Source organism: Acomys minous (assembly GCF_964271855.1).
Source record: "Acomys minous genome assembly, chromosome: 8".
NCBI lineage: Eukaryota > Metazoa > Chordata > Mammalia > Rodentia > Muridae > Acomys > Acomys minous.
In genome coordinates, this window is record NC_140489.1 from 104,269,348 (window position 1) to 104,290,642 (window position 21,295).

The 21,295-nt window shown below is 50.1% G+C and overlaps 1 protein-coding gene across 1 annotated transcript; it reads right to left on the reverse strand.

Moving 5' to 3' along the window:
• Nucleotides 1-5,694: 5,694 nt before the first annotated feature.
• Nucleotides 5,695-20,836, reverse strand: PCARE (photoreceptor cilium actin regulator). The gene is made up of 3 exons (XM_084792393.1): nt 16,952-20,836; nt 10,499-11,669; nt 5,695-5,756 (listed from the first exon to the last, which is right to left on the reverse strand). Exons 1-2 carry the CDS (start codon nt 20,584-20,586, stop codon nt 11,447-11,449), a joined length of 3,858 nt encoding a protein of 1,285 aa, XP_084648519.1. The 5' UTR covers nt 20,587-20,836; the 3' UTR covers nt 5,695-5,756; nt 10,499-11,446.
• Between the last annotated feature and the right edge of the window lie 459 nt (nt 20,837-21,295).

Genomic DNA, 21,295 nt, shown 5'->3' on the forward strand with positions numbered 1-21,295 from the left:
CTGTTGTGGGTGCTATCATTTCTGGGCTGGTGGTCCTGGGTTCTATAAGAAAGCAGGCTGAGCAAGCCATGAGGAGCATGCCAGTAAGCAGCACCCCTCCATGGCCTCTGCATCAGCTCCTGCCTCCAGGTTCCTGCCCTGCTTGAGTTCCTGTCCTGACTTCCTCCAGTGATCAACAGTGATGTGGAAACAAGCCAAATAAGCCCTTTCCTCCTCAAGCTGCCTTTGTCATGGTGTTTCATCACAGCTATAGTAAACCTAACTAAGACGCGGGAGATGCTCCTGGGGGTGAGCAAGTGGCCTCTGGTTATGGTAAGTCCTCTTCTCACCCTCCATCCCCAGCATGAGAACAGTACACCAGAGAGATGTCTGTAGATTATAAGTACCAGGAATTCCATATCACTTCTCCTGTTTCTATGATAGAATATCTGACAGAAACAACTGAAGGTTTTATTTGGATAATGGTTTGAGGGTATAAACCATTATGGTGAGGAAGGCATAGGACCAGGAGAACTTGTTATATCCTCTGTTAGGGAAGCAGACAGAATAATTCTGGTGCTCAGCTTGCTTTCTTCTTTCCTATTCTGTTTAGAGCCCCAGCCCATGGGATGGTACTGTGGTGGTTTGAGTGAGAATGGCTTCCATGAGCTGATTTAGTTGAAGAATTGGTCTCCAGTTGATGGAACTGCTTGAGAAGGATTGGGAGGTGTGGCCTTGTTTGAGGAGATGTGTCACTAGAGTGGGCTTTGAAGTTTCAACAGCCATCTTATTCCCAGCAACTTTCTATCTCTCTCTGCCTGATAGTCATGTCTCTTAGCTATTGCTCCAGCATCATGCCTGCCTGCCTGCCTCCATGTTCCTTGCCATGATAGTCATGGACTCTAATGATCAGAAACTGTAAGCCTCAAATAAACTCTTCTGAGTTGATCATGGTGTCTTATCACAACAATAGAAAAGTAACTAAGACAGATGCCATCCATACTCAGGGCAGGTTTTTCTCACTCAGTTAAACCCTTAGAGACATTCCCAGAGATGGGACTCCCAGGTGATCTCTAATCCAGTCAAGATGACAATGAAGAGTAATCATTACAACCTTTTCTTTTTTTTTTTAACATCAAGTTGTATGTTTGAGATTTTAGGAAGCATTTCTCCCAATTCCAGCTTTTTATCTTGTTTTCTCTTTCTTTATTCATCTCCTACCTTCTAGGTAAAGAATGGCTCTCCTGTTCTCCTTGGTGGAGGAGAGAAAGTGGAGCCTAGACAGGGAGGTGGGAGAAAGACAGCTCCACAATCCACCGTAACCTTCAGACTCATCTGGCAATAGTCAAAGAATGTAGCAGCTGGGCCTCTCCCTCAGGGCTTTGATTTAGTTGGTCTGGGCTGGGGTGCAGGGCCCTTCCTCGCCTCCTTCCCTTCCTCCCTTCTTTCCTTCATATGTTGCTTCCTTTTTTCCCTTTCTCCTTCCCTCCCCTTCCTCTTTTTCCTCCTTCCTTCCTCCTCTCCTTCTTCCTTCTCTTCTCTTCCTCTCATTTCCTTTCTTAAAGAGATTCTAATCTATGGCCAAACTCAGAAACCACGCAGTGCTTTCGCTTTATGGGGCTCAGGGCAGGTCAGTTCTCCCTCTCATCTCTGGGGTGTCCTGGGGTTGGAGACACAGACTGAGGTCAGGTACAGAGGTCCAAGGCTTGAGCTTAAGACTTTGCACTGAGACTTGCTGACGTGTGACTTTGAGACCTTTTGTCAACCGGTGTGAGTGTGAGTGTGTGTGGTAGTGGTGGTGGTACATATGACGGTAATATCCATCTTAACTCAGCTGCTATGAAGATTACTAAGGTAATTCTTACAAACTGTTTAGCATAAGACACAGGGAGCCCTTGACAAACAATGGCTGTCATGCTCTGGGGGTCAGTGTTTTGGACAAGCTAGTGACATGGATCTCTGTTTTTACTGCAGCTGCTGGGGCCAAACGAAGAGTCTGTTTTATCCTCTTTACTAGGAAGCAGGGCCTTGCTCACATTTTGGGGGCCTGCCATTTCTGCTCCTTTGTCCTTGCTTGCCAGGCCCTTCGCAGCCACCCTTGGCCTTTTTCACTCCCACCCATTCCACTGGAGAGCTGATAAGGAGGCCTGAACTCTGCCTCGCTCCCTGCTGGGTCTGTGCTATCTCTTTGGAGGCTCACAGCTGGAAGCAGGAGGGCTTGGCTAGCAGAGCACTTTCCAGGTGATTGTGTTTTCCTTTCATTATGATTCGGTTCCAGCAGGAGGAGGGAGAGGGGGGGGGCTGGGGAGGGCAGCACTCTGTTCTCCTTGTCGGGTGAGACTGACTTAGGCAGGAGAGCAAGGCAGCCTGCTAATCAAATGCCTGCCAGCTTCTGCTTCTGTTCCTGCTCCTGACGTCCTTGAAGAGAAGGGTTATTTTTCTTCTTCCCTGAAGGAAGCTGGGACCTAGGGGTGCAGAGTGAGTGTCCTCAGCCAGTGTAAAGTTCCCAGGGAGTCTGGTCAAGAGTCGACTCTGATTGGCAGGCCTGGCCGAGGCTTAAGTTTCAGCATTTCCAACAAAGTGTGGGTACTATGGGTCTAGTAGAGAGTCTGCGTTGGGGGTGGGGGCCTGAAATGTAGCTAGAAAGTGACTGGGGCTTGAATGTGTGTGTGTCCAGGTCTGTTCTCTACTGATCTGGACCTATATCAGGGTCCTCTATACCTTTAAGCTAGTCCCCTCCCTGCCCTACCCCTGCCCTCCCTGTCAGCCACAGCTCTTTGAGAGATGCTGGTGAAATCCTGGAGTCACTCTGATCCCAGAGATTATTCTGTCAAAACCTCAGGTCAGAGACAGCCTTAGATATTTGAGGCAGGGTCTCTCTCTGACCCAGGTCTCATTAAAAAGGCTGTGCTGGCTGCCAGTGAACCCAATGGGATCCAGTTGTCTCTACTTCTCAAGGTTCCGGGGTTACAGGTATGAATTGCTGTGCCCAGCTTTTTTCTTCATGTGGGCTCTGGAGACTGAACTGAGGCCTTCACGTTGCACAGTAAGCACTTTACCAACTTTGCCACCCTCCTGAGCCAGAACCGGCCCACACAGGACCTCTGCCATCATCTTAGTACTCTGAGGGTTAAATTTCCAAGCAAACCAACATGCAAGTAGTCAGAACATTCTAAATTAGAATTCCCCAAACATGCCTGATGAAAATTGCTCTGGGGATGGGGAGGAAAGGGAACGGAGGCAGGGATGGCCGCGTGGTTGGTGTCACTGTGAATCTGGCTCTGGGGCAAAGGGCCTGGGATTCTGCAGAGGGATCAGGCAGCCAGGCTGGTGAGTCCTCAGAGGAGGCAGGTGGGGGGGGGGGTGCTGCTGCTAGCTGGGATCCAGGCTGTTGGCAGCATCAGGGTACAGGATGCTCCTTCTTCACTTGGTGGGCGTTTCTGAGTTGGGACTATGTGGGGGATGTGTTTGGTCATTATTCCTGGGGCTTATTCAGGGGGCGGTCTGGTGTCCGGTTCCTTGTCATCCTGGTGTTCCGTCGAAGAAGGCTGTGACATTTGAAGGGTTTGTTTTTGTTTGAATCATGGCTTTATAATTACCTCTTTGAGGCTTGACAGCTGTTATTAGCCTCACCTTGGGCTCTCCTTGAGGAGTTTTATATGCAGAGAGTGATCTGGTACCTCCAGAGCTGATAGCAGAAGCCAAGTGGGTAACTAAACAATAGTTTTTAAAAGGCACCAGGTTTTGTAAACACAGCCAGTCTTGTCCTGTACAAAGGAAGGGGTGGCATTTGTTTGTTTGTTTGTTTGTTTCTGTTGAATCAGCTGTCTTTTATCATTTTGGGGCACCTAAGTAAAGCCAGTGCTGTTCCCTGAAGGGGAAGAACTATGAGGGCCAACTGCTGGGGGACTGTCAGCTTGTCACTTGGCAGCCACTCCATGTGTTAATGGCAGTGAGGAGCAGGGAGTTTTGGGGAAAGACTTCTATTCCCTTACTGCTAGGACCAGTTTGATACTGTTGTCTGGGGGAGAAGAGGCACCCTAGTTGCATCCATAGGGAGGCCACCGCGGAAAATCCCGCCCAGTCCAGTTTAAGGGGAATGGACGGAATTATGACAGGGTTGTGGTTGGACATGAAAATTAGTTTCTTATTTGTAAACAGAGGCTGTGCGGTCTCCTTCTAGAGTTGCCTCCCTCCATCCTGGAAGCGTCTAAACCAGTGGTTCTCAACCTGTGGGCCATGACCCTTTCACAGGGGTCGCCAGACCTATCAGAAAACACAAATATTTACATTATAATTCATAACAGTAGCAAAATTAGAGTTACGAAGTAGCAACAAGATGATTTGTATGCTTGGGAGTCACCACATCATAAGGAACTGTTTTAAAAGGGTCACAGCATCAGGAAGGCTGAGATCCACTGATCTAGAAGTGTCTTGTTGCAAGGCATTGGAAGGAAGCTGTTTTGGAACTGGGGGTGTCCCACCCAGATTGATCCCCCCAAAAAGACCCAAAAAAACACATGAAACCGCTGTAAAATACAAGAGGAATCTTTAATTCAGCTCCGAGCTGGGTCGCACCTGATCCCCCAAATGCTAGGTCTCAGGAGCTCCCCACAGCCATGATCTCTGGTCCTTTTATCCTTTCAATGTCCTTTAAGCAGAAAAGGGCGCCAAGACCACCCATGGCTTAGGTTGGTTGCTAGGTAATGCTATCTCTGGTGGGTAGGAAGCAAGGTGGTCATAAAACTGGGTCTCTTATCAACTCTATCTCCTGTGGGACCCTTTGGGTCAGTCACTAGGCAACGCTATCTCTAGTGGGGCTGCTCTTTGCAGCTGGCCAGATTATCTCCTGTAGGCCTATTTCTTAACCTTTGCCCCAGTAACCCTGAAATCCAATTTTAGTTCTTCTGGTATCTCAGGGGGTGTATATGTCTCTTCTGCCACTAGCTGGTGACACACCTTTGGCCAGCTCTCAACCTCATTTTTCATTCATTTTTGTAAGAGATACGGAGGAAACAATCTGGGAGGAACTATGTTTAATGAAACAATGTAGGCAATTGTATTTTGGAAAAGAAGAGCGTTACATACACAGAAAAGGTATAACCCTTGTCAGGTCTTTCCTCCTCCCAGCCTCGGTGTCAGGACTGCTGTTAAGGGGCCAAAGTAATTGCTGACCATCCGTCTGACTGACAGATCACCCCAAGACTCCGCCTGAGATCAATGAACATCAGGGCTTTAATTTCCCTCATTTGGTATATTTGACACATGGACTTGTGGCTGTAAGCAAAATGTTTTAATCTTTTATTTTCACACTAAAAGACACAGAAACTTTCAAAGGACTCAGTCAACGCTTAATGAGTTAGACAACTGGTTTTCCTCCCCGCCCTCCCCATCTTCTTCCCCTCCCTCATTCCCTCCCTCCCTCCCTCCCTCCTTCTTTCTTTAGACAGACTTTTGTTATATAGCCCAGGGTGTCTTGAACCTACAATGTTGCCCAGCATGACTGACATTCGTATCTTCCTCCTTCCGCTTTTCCACTGCTGGGATTGACTGGTGTTACCAGACTCAGCTTTCTCTCTCTCTCTCTTTCTCCCATTCTCTGTGTAGCCTTGGCTGTCCTGGGCCTACTTTGTAGATCAGGCTGGCCTTGAACTCACAGCAATACACCTGCCTCTGACTCCCTGAGTGCTGGGATTACAGGTGTGCGCCATGGAGCCCAGCCAGGCCCAGCTTTCTGATAGCCATTCTTCACTTTATTTATGGGTCAGTGTGCAGCTCTGGAAAGAAGGGAGATTATAGTGACTTTTAAAAAAAGATTTATTTATTTATTTATTTATTACTATGTATACAGTGTTTTGTTTGTATGCACACCAGCTAAGGCACCTGATCTCATTATAGATAGTTGTGAGCCATCATGTGGTTGCTGGGAATTGAACTCAGGACCTCTGGAAGAGCAGGAGAGTGCTCTTAACTCTGAGATATCTCTCCAGCCCATGATACTGACTTTTTAATCTGAATAATGAACTAAAGGCGGAGGTGAACATTTAACACATACACACACACACACAGAGAGAGAGAGAGAGAGAGAGAGAGAGAGAGAGAGAGAGAGAGAGAGAGAGAGAGAGAGAGAGAACACTAGTTCTGAGTTCTCTAAGATGGCTCAAAATGGTTGTTTAGACATGTGTGCCTGCTCCCTAATTCCAGTGACCGAGAATAATCTTGGTTTCCAAGAGTCATGCACACCTGCACCACACCCCCCTCTTCTCTCTCTCTAATTCTTGCTTCTTTTCACTCCAGGTTTTTACCCCTTAGTTAACTCAGTCCTGCCTGTGCCATTACAGGCAAGGTCAGATGCTGGTTCAAGCACCAGACGTCCAGGGTGTTTGGGCTTTCAGCATTCAGAACCCTGGTTGTTGGATCAGTAGAAAGCTGCTGTTACCCGATGCGGGGCCCACACGTAATCTTCGAAGTGACTTTCTGAAGTCCACAAGTGTAATCAAGCCAGCAGAGTCCGAGTTCCTCCATAAAACTGAGTTAAGAGAGCTTGGTGAATTAACTGTTTGTGCCTCCTCATGTGCAATGCATCTTTAATTACATTTCATAAAAACGTCTGGATGGATTGATGGAACTTTATTTAAACTTGAGGTAGGCACAGGAAGTAAACGATAGTGCAATATACCATGTTCTGTTAGTACGGGCTCAGAACTCATTTACTTTATGGTGGTTCAACAAAATCTTTGATGTGGGGCTACTTAAAAATATATTACCTCTGAAAAGATTTCCTTTGGAAGACAGAGTGGATGCTTGGCAGCCTGTAAGCGGTCGACCAGATGATCAATTGACAAACATGTCAACACGCGTAATTCATTGTACCAGCTCCCCTGGTACATGTAAAACACTGGTTTATTTTAGAAAAAAGAATACATTTCTCAAATCCCCCTTCATTCACACTGTAGGATTTATGAATCTAGCCTTGTTGAGCATAAGCTGTTTGTAATGAAAAGGGGGGGGGGATCTCTTTAGTTTGTCTGCCATGTGTTTCTATCCATTTGGATTATTTGAGGTTCTGGACTGGGTGTGTGACATAAGGAAGGAAAATAGACATAGCTTACAGTAAACAACAGCACAGCCCACAGAAAGAGGTTGTATTTCATTGTATTTGCAAAAAGCTATCACTGCTCTGTCAGAGTACTGTATTTGCATTATTTCCCCCTCTTTGCAAATGCTTTTGATAGAAATAAAAGATTGCGTTTTTCCCCCCCTGAGGCAGATCTGTTGGCTGTGTTACTAAACATGTTGGGTAAAAGCTGGGCTGATACCTCCCTCCTTACAGCTCTGAGGTCCCCATGGGGATGGAGGAGGAAGGCTGTATGTGCACCCACAGAGGAGAGTTAGCCCAAAGAAGAATATGGGTGTGATGTGCCCCATGGATCTGTGGAGACACCCTCTAGTCTGGAGTGAAGACTGGAAGATAAAACAGTGTTCCTTGTCGGTTTCTAGCACTACCATGGACAATTACACTCATGAGCGCCGGATGGGTTGGGCCCATTGGTTTAATTACTAAACAAATGCTCTTCCCTCTTGAGCAAAAGAAGTGGATTTGGCTTCAGAAAGGGACAAGGCTCTTTTACAGAGCCGGGGAGCATAGGTAAAAGGACCTTGCTCTTCATGGCTACCAGCAATGTACTCCCCATGGCAGAGTCATAGACATAGCTTTTTGGGGAAGGCCTGGCCTCGCACAAGGGATACAACCAAGTTGATGCTGTAAGCCCAGAAGCTTGAAGTGGGTTTGATTTCTTTGTATGGAGTTTAACCCACAGCCAACTTGATCTAGGTGACGTTGGTATGGTGACCCAGGCCCCACCACTTCTACTTGCGCTGGCGTCAGCTCAGCCCTGCCCGACCTTTGAACTTCATTGCCTCTCCTGCCCTCAGCTTCTTGCCTTTGACAACTTTCTCCCGACATGAGTTAGGATTCCCATAGCCTGTGGACGTCTGTCCCATATCAGTGCACTGTCATTGCTTCCTGGGTCTAGTGGCAGTTGGCGCCTCACATAATATCACACGTAAGGACATATGGCAACTCATCAACGTCCTCTAGCGGGGTAAGAAGGTGCCCTCTGTGGCTGATGGAAGGAATGGAAGCTGCTGCCCACTGCCTGCAGCACAGCGCGGTGAAGGGGGCAGGCCCAGGTCTCTGGAAGGCCCCTAAGCATGCACCTTCATGGGGCGCAGCAGAATTCCCTCCCTGGCTCTTCCAGGAACTCGTCTGGAGTACTGACCCTCTATGATGAGGTCTGCCTCCTGGTTTCAGGCTGGCTACCTCTAGTTTTCACCAGTGCAGTGGGGGCTCTCAGACCCTTGTGTGCTCAACCTAACCTGAACTTCTACAGTTGGTCCCTTAGATGAGGGAGGCCTGGATTGGCGATCTGCCTTCTCCTAGAATTATCTGGTTCATCTTTGCATCTGGGTTCCAGAAACTACAACTGAAAACAAAATTCCTCTTGTGTTATACCCAGCTTTACCCCGGTGTAGAGAGGGCAAGGGGTCCACAGGCTTGCAGATAAGCCCTGGAGAAAGGAGAGTTGTTAAACACTCAGACTTTTTCCTTCAGTGGAAGAAATTTACACCTGTTCCACTCGGAAAGCTGGGGCGGGTTTTGTTTGAGAACTTAATGATCTTCTGTTAGTCTGTGGAGCCCACCTTCAGCCAAATCCCCCAATTCCTGAGCAACGTTTCTCAGTCTACAGAACCCATCCTAGTGGAAAAGGTCACAGGGGCTTTGCTAAAGAGCTATATGTTGCAAAGGAGTTTCCATGTAGCCACAACTAAAGCTTTATTGTGACAATTGGCATGAGAAGATTTTTTTTTGTTGTAAAGTTTTGCTTTAAAGTAACAAACCACTTGGCCTCAGACTCAGCACTGGCTAAGTTGGGCTGAGCTGAGCTTCCTTCTTACCTCCCCTGGGTCATTTCTCTGCTGGCTGTGATGCTTGCAGGGACCCCTACACCCCAGTCCTATCCACAGTGTGCCTGTGCAATCCCAGAAGCTGAGGCTCTGCCTCATTTCATTAGATCCCCAAGAATCTCCCTCTAAACAAGTGGTTCTCAACCTTCCTAATGCTGCAACCCTTTAATACAGCTCCTCATGCTGTAGTGACCCCCAACCATAAAATTATTTCATCGCTGTTTGATAACTGTAATTTTGCTGCTGTTGTGAATCATAATGTATATATGATACGCAGGATATCTGACATGTGAACCCCCCAAAGGAGGTTGAGAACCTTCTCCTCTAAACCCTAGAACAGACCAACAGCTACTTTCTGGTCAGTAGTCCCTGAAGTCACTCACACACTGAGTAAGGTCTCAGAGGACACTCAATGTTGCGTGTTTCTGTTTGCTCTGATATGTTGTGCTTGCTCAGCCCTGCCTGCTGCTCCCCCAAGCTGCTTGCTCAGCCATTTTGGATGGTACTCAGACTGAAGGTAGCACATTTTAGATTCCATCCCAGAACTATACCCATGGCTCAGGGACTGCTCTGAAGTCAACACAGTCATTCTAACAAACATGAGCCTGCGTAACAGGCGTGAGCATGGCGCCTCTTGGTCATTGATTTAATCTGTGGTGCTTCTGGTGTTTTGGAAGAGATAAGCCCAGCCACTTTCATCATAATAATGAGACAAGTCAGGTGAGACTCATATGCCTGATCCTGGGGAGAGAGGAGCCGGAGGCAGCTGGAGGCTCCAGGACCCAGTGTTCTATGTGTAGCCCACGATCTAGTTTAACAAAAAAAAAAAAAAAAAAAAAGGATTTGAGGCCTATAATTTTCTCAAACTTAAAACATCAGCTTTGCAGCAGATCTGGTAAGTTCAGCCCGCTTAGCTGTACCCGTGGGTGAGAACTCTTGTCTTTTGACAACTCACTGAGCAGCATTGAGTCACCCAATTACTGCAAATTCTTTTCTAAATAGAAAGTGCTCGGCTGCTCCAGATGGAAAAATTCCAGGATCCGCAGCAAGAATCTAGCTCACTGGCAGAAGTGGGGTTTTGGGCATGAAAGGTGCTTCTTTGCTTTGCTTCTGGCTCCAGCAGAAGTTTTCTGCAGATGACCTAGGAATAAACTTGGCAAGAAGCTTCGGTGGTGGGGGGGGGGGGCGGGGGGGGGGAAGGGGGGGAGTCAGGCATGTGAGGATGCGTCACACTCTCCCCATCTCTGGAACTTCAGCCCCCACGCAGAGCGAAGAACAGGCCTCTTGTTTTGGAGGCTTGGTTGTGTTCACTCAGACCAAGCGGCATGTGGGTGTTTAGCTCAGCCAGAGAATCTGATACTCACAGGCCAAGGGTGGCACGGCTGCGAGTGGGCGCTGTGAGCTTTAAGCTTGTGGCACTGGCAGGAAGAGAGGAAGCAGGGGTGGGCCGGAGAGGCTAGACGTGCTAATCCACCTCATCTTCTCATGTCAGGAGCAGTGAGCCTCTAAACAAGGCTTTTGATGGAGACATCAACACTGTGCTCCCACTCACCTTAGATACTTTTCTTGCCAGGTCACAGTGTCCAAACAAAAGCAACATAGGAAAAGAAGAGTTTATTATAGCTTCCAGGTTGATGGGTGATGTCTTATCATGTTGTGGCGGGAGCTGGAGGTTGCTGGTCACACACTGCATCCATCGACAGGAAGCAGGAAGAAATGGGTGCTGGTGGCCAGTTACCTCCTCCTTCTGCAGTTCAGGACCCTCCCACCCATGGATGGGTGCCAATCAGAGTAGGGTGGGCTGTCCTCCCTCGGTGAACTCAACCTAGAAAGTCCCCTCACAGACATGACCGAAGTCTTGTCTCTTCAGTGGTTCTGGACTCTGTCACGCAGACAACATTAAGCATCAGACCATCTAACCTTAAATAAACAAGCTCTTCCTACTGTTTGTACAAACGCCTTATGCTGTAGGTAGGTTCAGTGATGGAGCAAGCAAAGGCAATGGCACATCATGAAGACGGCAGAGTCTAAGGTCACCCTCATTCGGTGCCTGTTTTTGGTCTATTCTCATATCTGTCCGAACCCCAGCAAGACCCTTGGGGGGCCCTCCCCCGACATTTGGTTTCTTATCTGTAAAGGTGGGGGACAGGATTTCACTCATTGTTGTGGTTTAAACGATGCCACAATCATCCTGGGTTATCTTGTAAAGCACACGGCCCTCTAGGCATGAACACATTCCTCTAATTAAGGCCAGCACTTGAAAAGATAAAGGGCATGTAGCGTTGTAGGTTCTTAAGTTTTCATTAACATTTAAACCTAAGGCAAAAACAGGATCTGGAAGTGAATCCAGCTGTTGCTTAAGGTTTTGGAGACCCGTTGGCAGGGCATCTTCAAGGTCTTTCCCAGACATCCCAGCGTGAGCTGGCTTGCCTACCCTCCATGGGGCAGTGGGCATGTGTTCTAGGGTGACCGGCATCAATGTGACCCCACCGGCCACCTGTCACGCCACTTCCTTGTGCTGGGACGCTGACTCTGGCTGAGATCTGTCCTGGTTGCGGCTCATACGGGCTTCCGGCTGCAGCCCGTGGCCCAGCACACAGAGTTCCAGAGGGGATGCCCACTTGGTGCCACTGCCCTGCAGCTCTGGGACACGAGAGTTGTTCCAAGATGGTAGCTCTTGCTTGGGGCTCTCCTCACTGCTGCTGCTGCTGCTGCTGCTGCCGCTGCCAAGAGAAAATTGAGTGACAGGTCAGACACTCCTCTAGTTCCTTCTAGCTCCTTCCCAGTCCGTTCTGCCCATCCTCTCACGTATAGCCCCGTGTTTGGCCTGGTTACTAGGCCCCTGCCTTTCCGCACCACACTTGGCAGGCTGTATTGTTTTTCTGCATGCCTGGTCGGGTTAAGCGCGGTGCGAACCAGCTCCCAGCACTTCCCCTGGCAGGTCGCCTCCTGCTCTTTTCTCTATGCCTAGAATCTTGTGGCTCTGAACAAGCCTGAGGGGACTGGGCTTTCATTTTGTTTTTGTTTTTCTAAAGCGCTTCTTGCTTAGTAAAGAGCTAGGCTTAGTTGCTTGAATTAAAAACAGCAATAACAGCAAGGAGAAAACAAACAAACAAACAAACAAACAAACAAACAAAAAACCCAACCCAGGCTAAAACCATACCAACCCATGCCCAGTTGCCATTCTTTCCCTGAATGGAATCAAACAGAAACCCCTTTGGCCAGGTTCACCCAGTGTTTGGCTAGACAAGGGCTTCTCCCACTGCTGAGTGCCGTGACTGAGGGCTGTGAAAGGGGGAGAGACACTTGCAGAACCCCAACTCTGACTGGTGATGTGCGCTTTGGGAGAACTAGATGCAACTGTGACAAGCATGGGCCGAGCCTCGGTGGACAGAACTAACGAAGCCACACAGAGCTGGCTGTTGGCAGGCTGGCCTCAGGATTGCTGGAGAAGTCTGGAGTCTGGCGGCCTGGCTTAAAATCTTGGCTCTTCCCCCTTGCCATCTGTGTGGCTTGCTGCGTGCGACTTCATCCCAGCGAGTCTGAATTGTTTTGTTTGTTTGTTTTTTTTTTCCTTTGCAAACTGGAATTCATAACAGTGCCTACCTAGCTCACCAGGACTCACAGGTACCAGGAGAAATGAAAAACGGTGTGCACAACTCCCATACAGGGGCTTAGTGGATAATAAGGAGCTGTCTCTGTGGTGTTGCTTTATAGGAAGTCACACCCGGAAGGGACTCCAGGAAGCACCTCTCATACAGCAGTTGGGTACCTGAGGCTCGGAGAAGTGGGCCATAGCTAGAGAGCTCTTAGTCACTTCAAGAGCAGGACGAGAGAGAGCAGTGCCTCCCACCTGGACAGCCCATAAGGCCCCTCCGTTCTGCCTATGACAACATGCTCTTGGTTTTTATAAGTGTTCTTACTCCATACATGGGCTATGAAACGAGTGGACAAGCCTATGTTTGGCTATGAACAAAGTCAAAGTGGGAGAAGCACAGAGTAGACAGGGTGGCGCATGTTCATATGTTTCAGGATCCAGAAGCCCACTGTGCTTTAGAGCCAGTGATGGTCTCAGGCTATGACGAGCTTATTTCTGCAGGTATTCAGGGTCCACAGTGATCTGTGGCCCACAGCGGCCTCCTCTCTTCAATCATCTCCCTAAGGCCTTGGGAAATAAGACACGGGCTGTGCTCCATCCATGCCCTAGTCTTTGTTTTTCTTTGCGTTCCAGAGGCTGGCAGGAAGGGGAGGGGACGTGCTAGTCTGTGAAGGCTGATGAGGTGGCGTGAAAACTTGATTTAAAATTCTATCCCTCTCAGCCCCACCCAGGTTCTGTTAGCCACATGAAGCCAAGGCCAGGAGCCTCCTAATTTCACAGGCTGTCACTCTGCTTGTGGCTCTCTCTCTCTCTCTCCTCCTGGAACCATTCAGGAGCCAGACTGCCTACCTGCTGTCCTGCTGGCCACTGGGCAGCCTGAGGCAAGCACATGGGACTTGTGTAATACTCCCGCTTTACCAGTTCAGGCCAGGCAATGGTGAAAAGCGTTGCATGTATAAGGAAGAAAAGTGGAGTCTTCTGGAGTGCTTATAGGACTCCAATACTTTGAGATTAGAGATGCATTCCCACCTGGGGATTCAGCACATGCATAGTCAAAACTCAGTGGTTGAGCTTCTTGTGGGTGCCTCCCAGAACTGCTCCTGATGCCCAGCCCCCAGCCCCCAGCCCCCAGCCCCCCAGCCCCCCAGCCCCCCAGTCCCCCAGCCCCCAGCCCCCAGCTCCCCAGTCCCCCAGACCCCCAGTCACCCAGTTTCCCAGCTCCTCAGCCCCCAACAGGAGGGTACAAACACCATCCTTCTTCTACAAAACAGGCCTGTGCTTAGCATAGAGTGACGGAAATGGAGTCAATGTCAACTCTAGGGCACTCAAGTCTTCATGCCTGACCCAGCTGCAAGACACAATGGGCATGGCAGCTAACTCTGCAAGCCCCAGCTTTGGAAACAGCCTCTTGACTCTCTGGCACCAGCTTGTTGTGTGGTCTTGGGGAGCCATGCCTGAGCCCCTGGTCTGGTTTTCCTCACATGCTGGATGGCAGAAAACTGCACTTGTTCTCTGTAGAGAGGCCAAGGCCCAGTGCTCTTCTGTGGATGGGGTTCTGCTTCCGGACGCCAAATGCACACCTGGGTGAAGGGTGGCTGGAGGGAGGCAGGGCCCCTTCATGTGTTGAGGCTTTGGACAAACACAGTCATACCCAAAGGGAAGGGGGTGGGGGCAAGTGACAAAGTGACCTTCTACTTGACCTTGGGTGGGCTTTTCTTTCAAGTCACAAGTATGCCTTCTTGCCACCTATCTCTCTCTCTCTCTCTCTCTCTCTCTCTCTCTCTCTCTCTCTCTCTCTCTCTCTCTCACACACACACACACACACACACACCCCAGTGTTGAGAGTCAGACCATAGAACAGCCTTTTAGTCCACCCTATCTGGAGGAGAAGCCTGGGAGAAGGGCGTTCGTTATTTTCTTCTCGAGCAATTTTGTGCTCCTGCTGTTTTAAAATGTTAGTGTTTTTAATTAATGGCTTTTTATTGTCCCTGTTCTCTCAAGCTCTCCTCCTGAAGGGCACAGGTTTAGAAATCTAATATCGGCGTAAGCAGTGTTTATCGAGGTTCTTAGATGAAAGCTGTGTGCTATAGGAAGTGCATTTTAGATTTAAGAAAAGAGCAGTGTTACGTTAAGATTCTTGCAAAAATAATCAATATTTCATTTCTTTCAAGTGGCAGGGGAAGGTTATAGAACTATTACAACGCACAACTTTCCTGAGATATATCTTTATTTAAAATTGACTGCCGAGTACTTTTTAAAAAAAATTACCATTTATGCCTGTACACATTGTGAGGCCGGTGATGCATATCAGCCTGGTAGAAATTAACTGCCAGTTGACACAACTGTGAGCAATACAGACAGACTGAGCGCTGGCGTTGGAGCATTGTCTGATCTCATATCAAGTGCTCTGATAGACTGTTCTCGAAAAGGCTGACATGTCTACCAACTCCCACCCCTGTGTATTCAAGCCCAGGAGTCCTTTCAGCACCCATGGGATGGTTCTGCTAGCTCCCGGCCCTGCAGCTGTGTGCTCAAACGGTCTGCAGGGCAGGACAGTAGCATGCATCAACCTGTCCCTGCTGAGAAAGGCACATTGTCCCCGGCCTGCCCAGGACAGGAAGGGCAGCTCACCCTCTGGAGGTTGATGCTTATGAACACACTCACTCTACAGATGTCTGAAGCCAGAGGAGCAGTGAAGCCAAGCCCTCGGGGCTCTGGGAACTCCACTAACTATTTCAGGACCAGCTGTTCTTAAGATGTGGTCTCTGGATCCCTGGGTATCTCAGTGACTCTTCTGGGTGGGTGGGTGGGAGCTCAAGGTTCAACCAATTTTTATTTTTTCGAGACAGGGTTTCTCTGTGTAGCCTTGGCTGTCCTGGACTTGCTTTGTAGACCAGGTTGGCCTTGAACTCACAGCGATCCATCTGCCTCTGCCTCTGCCTCCCGAGTGCTGAGTCCTGGGATTAAAGGCATGTGCCACCATGCCCCGCTCAACCAATATTTTAAATAATAATTCAGAGATGTTACAGGCCCATGTTCCTGGGACTGTGGGGTGATGTGCAGATTTGAGTATTTAGCTGTCTCCCTGCTAAGCCAGGTGACACTAACAAGTCTGCAAAATGCAGTATGGCAATACTCCTTTCATCAAATCTGTCTCTGTCTCTGTCTCTCTCTGTCTCTCTCTGTCTCTCTCTCTGTCTCTCTCTCTGTCTCTCTCTCTCTCTGTCTCTCTCTGTCTCCCTCTCTCTCTCTCTCTCTCTCTCTCTCTCTCTCTCTCTCTCTCTCTCTCTCTCTCTCTGTCTCTCTCTCTCTCTCCTTTAAATGAATATGCAGTTTTGGCCTGGCATGGTGGCTCATTACTTTAATCTCAGACTCAAGAGGTGGAGGCAGGAGGATTGTGAGTTTAATGCCAGCCCTATCTTGAACCAACAATAAAAAGAAAATACACTTAAAAAAATAGGAATATACTACTTGTGTGAGTATAGAATGGGCTTATTCTTTTAAAAATATGTAAGTTTTTTTTTCAGTTTAAATGTTTAAGAAGAATAGTAAGTGTAACTCACACATATAAAAACTATTTGATTCTCAATTTTTTTTTTAAGAGTTTAAGGGTCCTACGTCCCCTGGATGGGGAGGCCTGGTGACACTCAGAGGAAGGATAGCAGGCCACCAAGAAGAGACTTGATACCCTATGAGCATATACAGGGGGAGGACGTCCCCCTCAGTCACAGTCATAGGGGAGGGGAGTAAGGGGAAAATGGGAGGGAGGGAGGAATGGGAGGATACAAGGGATGGGATAACAATTTAGATGTAATATGAATAAATTAATAAACTATATTTTAAAAAAAGAGTTTAAGGGACCTGGGACCTGACAGAGAACTTCCTAGGGTTCAGGCAGGCCCCCACTGGAGCAGGACGGTCCTTTAGGTGAAAACTAACTAATACACACAGTGAACCTAGACCCCTGTTTAAATCTAGCCAATGGACAGCTCATTCTCCACAGTTGTGGGGTGAGTGGGGACTGCCTCTGACATGAACTCTAATGCACCCAATTTATTCACTTCCCCTTGGGAGCCCCAATAGGCTGTGGTCATATGGTAGGGGAGGTCCCCTTCTATCAGAGGTCTAGGGGAGGGGAATAGGTCAGGAGAGGGAGGGAGGGAGGACAGGAACAGGAAGATACTAGCGAGGGTACAACAATCGAGATGGAATCTGAATAAATCATAATAAATCAAAAATTAAAAAGAAAAGAAAACCCAATCATTCATGGTCAGGTGGAGATCTGACTGTTCTCCACACCTCATCTCTTTTCCACACTGTCTCTCCCTTTGGAACACTGTTTGAAACCTACTAACCCAGACAGTCCAAAGAGCCCGCTCCCACTCCCTGGGCAGTGGCACCTCTTACCTGCTTTGGCAGGGATGGGATTCCCAAGAGGAGCCTGGCAACTGAAGTGAGTAGCCCTGCTGGCGCTGGCAGTCTGAAGCTGTCCTTCTGACGAAAGGCAGGGGATTGAGCGCGCTCAGAGCCGCTCTCCTCTGTGAATCCGACCTCAGTCGAGGCCCTGAGCTGCCCCTCCAGCCTCCCGTTGGGGTCCTCAAAGGGCCCCCGGGTTCTGGCTGCGCCCGTGGTTTGGATGTTGAGAATGACGATTTAGCTTCAAAAAGAGAGGAGGTGGCCGGGCAGAATACCGAACACGTGTTCCTGGATGCTTTGGTTGTAGTAGCTTCACTGTCCCCAGAGTGACTGGTCTCCCTGGACCCCCGAGAGGGAGACACTGAGGCTGAAGAAAGGGACACAGAAGAAGGGTTGTTTCTTTCTGTCCACTGGGCAGGAGGGCTCCCTGGGGCTGAGTTGGGCTCAGGGTGCTGGCATGGTGGGGAAGTTGGTTTCCTTGTAGCTGGTGGGCTCAGTGTTCCGGGGCTCAGAGGGGGGCTAGGGGAGCTGACAACAGCAGGGAGGCCTGGCCGGGGCAGTCCAGGAGAGGAGGGCAGGCTTTGCAGCCTCCTGTCCCCTTGGGATGCCCACTGTGCCCTCACGGGACAGGCCTTTCTGACTCCTGGAGGGCTTCTCTCGGGACCTTTCCTGGCAGCTGCTGAAGAGTGTGGACCTCGTGAAGGTCTGGCCAGGCTGGGTTCCAAGGTCCTGCTTTGCTCAGAGGCGGGGCTGGTGGGGTGCCAGGTAATTGCCTTCTGATGATGCTTGGCTAGGCCTGCAGCATCCTCTGCTTGGGCCTGAATCGGAGCCTCACCCTCAGCCTCTGGGCTTGGGCTAGCTCTTTGCTGGGAGTTCAGGTCCAAGGTCAGCTTTCTGGAACTGCCCAGGTTCCTGGTGCTCCCTGGTACGGCGGTGCTGTGCAGCCTTGGGGAACTGCCAGTTCCTTTGCTGGGGAGCAAGTCCATGGGGCTCATGGAGGCTCTCAGCTTGGAGGAAACCCATGTTCTTCTTGGATGGATGGCTCCTCGCATCCCTGGCCCCAGGGTCTCGTCCAGGGAGCTCCCTGAGGGCTGGTTGCTCTCGTGGTGCTCCAGGGCAGTGAAAGACTTGTCCAGCAGGACTTCCAGAGGTGGTGGAGGAAGGTTCTCGAGGGCCTCCTCTGCCTCACAGTTTATGTCTTCACTCTTGGACGCGTCTGCGGTAGGAAGACAGGGAACGGGTGCGGAAGGCCTCCAGCCTGTGCTCCCCTTGAGAGCTGGAGAAATTTGGGGCTTTGGATACAGAGGGGCTAGCCCTCTGTATATAGGAAATCTGGGAGGCATGGCAGGAACCCCCCACTTCTTGAGGCAGGGGCTTGACCCCAAGTTCCTGGAGTCCCTTGGCATCCTCAGACTCTCCGTGGGACTAAAGGTTTCAATCAGCCTCTTGACTGATGTTCTGGTGGGACGGGCCCTGATGTCCCATTCAGTGTCCCTGGGAGCCTTACTGTTCTTCTCACAACAAAAGACGGCGTTTGGCGGCTTCTCAGCCTTCCCCTGGCAGGGCTGGTCAGGGTCAGAGTGGGCACCACTCCTTTGCAAGATGCTCTTGTCCTGATTGGGCAAAATGCTGAAGTTTTTGGTGAGGGAGGCCTTGAACTTGCTGATGGTACTACTGGGGCCCACCCTGCAGTTGGTGGGGGACCACAGCACTGATGCCCTGCATCGCAGATGTCGCTCCCTGCTCTGCCCCTGCCGCGTGGCACCCAGGGCATAAAATACCTCCAGCCTCCTACTGAGGTCTGTCTGGACCCTCCTCAGCTCCTGGAGGGTGGGGTCTTCCACATGGCTCTTAAGACATCCCTCTGACTGTGACCTCCTTTGTCTCTCAGGGGCTCTCCTGCTGCCACTGACTGATCTGGGTCTTGGAGGGATCTTTATTCTCCCCTCATCCTCCTCAGCCCAGTCTTGGGGCCTGGAAGGCACAGGGACAAACTTGATCCTTTCACTGATGGCCTCTTTCATCTTCAAAATCATTTCCTGGGCCTCGGGGCTCCTAAGCTTCCCAGAGTATGGCTGAAACAGGCTTTCCCGGGTGGCAGGTGAGGACCGTGGTCTTGAAGGTGAGGCTTTCTGTGGCTCAGCATGCAGATCCGTGCTGTTAACTTCATCTTCCTCCTCTGGGCTGCTGCTCTCATCTTCACTCAGGGATGGAGCATCCATCGACCCGGGGCTTCGAGAAAGATGTGCTTGCACAGGGATCTCAACTCCCAGAGAGTCCCATGGAATGTTTTTGGCAGCCTCTGGAGGCCTGGAGGTGACTGCTTCTGGCCCTGTCCCAGAGGCACCCGAACTCCTGGCATCATCCTGTACTGCAGGTTGAACCTTTGCTATCCTAGGACTCGGCAGTGGACAGTCCTGGGGTCCGTCTGAACCTGTCCAGTATGGACCTTTCTGCCAGGCATGCCCCGACGGCCTGGCCTCCACTTGGGCTACAGTCCCCAACTTCCAATCTCCAGGCTCCGCTGCAAAGTCCCAGCTGGCTCGCTTGCCCAGCTTCTCCACGGACTGCACAGACTCATTGTCGGCACCAATGCCACTGTCCTCAGAGCATAAGGGTGGACCCAGCAGCCCGGGGTCGCCATGGCCACTGGTCAGGCTCTCTAGTTGTCCCAGGGCCCTTAGGAGGCATTCATCTATACCTCTCTTGGTGTTCAGCTTACCTTCCAGCTGGCCAGCGGTGGAACTGAGGTAGCAGGTGGAGCCCTCCAGGAAGCTCCCCGTGAGGGCGGCCACAGTGCTGTGGACCACCAGCAGCTTGTTGACGGTGTACCGCAGCAGCTGTTGCAGGAGGTCTGGCTGTTCCCCAGGCTCACCTTTCCTCGAAGGCCAGGCCAGATCCCCTTTAACTTCCTGGAGGAGCGCTTCTCCATCTTTGGAGATTTCTCCCAGAAGCTGGCTGACCTCCTCGAAGCACAGCAGCAGGAAGCTGAGCATGGGCTGCAACAGCTCCCGGGTCTGGCTGGCTTGCTGGACGAGGCACAGAATTGCTTCGTATCTGGAAAGGCTGGTGTGCAGATAGGCATAAGCATGCTGGTGGGCCTTTACCAGGGGCTCAGGAAAGTCCACTTTGCCTTTTGACTCAGGAGTGGTTCGGGAGAAGTGTCCCTGGTTGTCTGACTGATGGCACACTGACTTGCTGTCCCCTTTTGAGGTCTCCTGGCGAATGTTTTCCTTACTCTCTTTCCCAGAAAAATCTCCTTCTTGTAGCCCGTGGCAGCCTTCCGTCCTGAATGAAATGCCTGTAGCCTTGTGGCTTTGAGATTCGTTCATCTGGAAGGCTTGGCTTTCTGGAACCAGTCCTTTCTTATCTTTTGTGAGCCGACCAAGACCTTCAGCCATGGTTTGGAGCTTCTTGGAAGTTGTCATCTCCTCTGCCAGCTTCTCTCCCAGGTGCAGCTCCCCACCAGGGTCACAGAAGGTAGAACTTTGAACCAGCAAAGGAATGGAACATTTTTGCCTGTCCCGCTGACAACCTGGCAAAACCGCCTTGGGCTTCTTAAAGAACTGGATGCCGCTCTTGGCAACGCTGTGGACAATGGCATTGTGTGATGGTGTGCACCCCATGGTTTCAACTTGTCACCATCTTCTACCTGGACAGTCTTTGGAGAATCCTTGGGCTCTCTGGCTAGTCTATCCTGGCAACTCCAGACCAGATTGGGAGTCCATGGTACAAACTCCTAGACTTGCAGCCCATGCTTGTCGCCCTAACTTTTGAATCCTCTGCTGTTAGCGAGGAGCAGGACAGTCCGAGGGGCCCCAGGCTCACGGATTATGGACCCGTCTGTGTTTTGCTCACGTCCTGACAGATGTAGATGACAAGCAGAGCTTTAAGCTTATTAGGTTAATCACGCCCCAGCCAGTCAGCACTCGGCATGTTCTAATATAGAACTTCTCGGCATTTACTATCTTGGGAACAGATTATTTTGGCACGTGCTTGCGCTTTAATTCTGTTCAGATGCCTGCCATAGGAAACCTAGAGAAATGAGCCGTAATTGCAAAAGGCTCTGGAAAACATCGTGGGAGGGAAGTGAGGGCTCACTGATTATAAACCCTGGCAAAGAAGTGACCTTCGTAGTCTAACAAGGGCAACCAGCGCAGGGCTTGCTCTCTCTCTCTCTCTCTCTCTCTCTCTCTCTCTCTCTCTCTCTCTCTCTCATCTGCTTTATCAGGAAGAGCAAAATGCTGGGCACGATGGTGCATGCCTGAAATTCTGGCACTCAGAATGCTGGGGCAGGAGGATTGCAAAATCCTGGAATAAACAAGAAATGCAGCA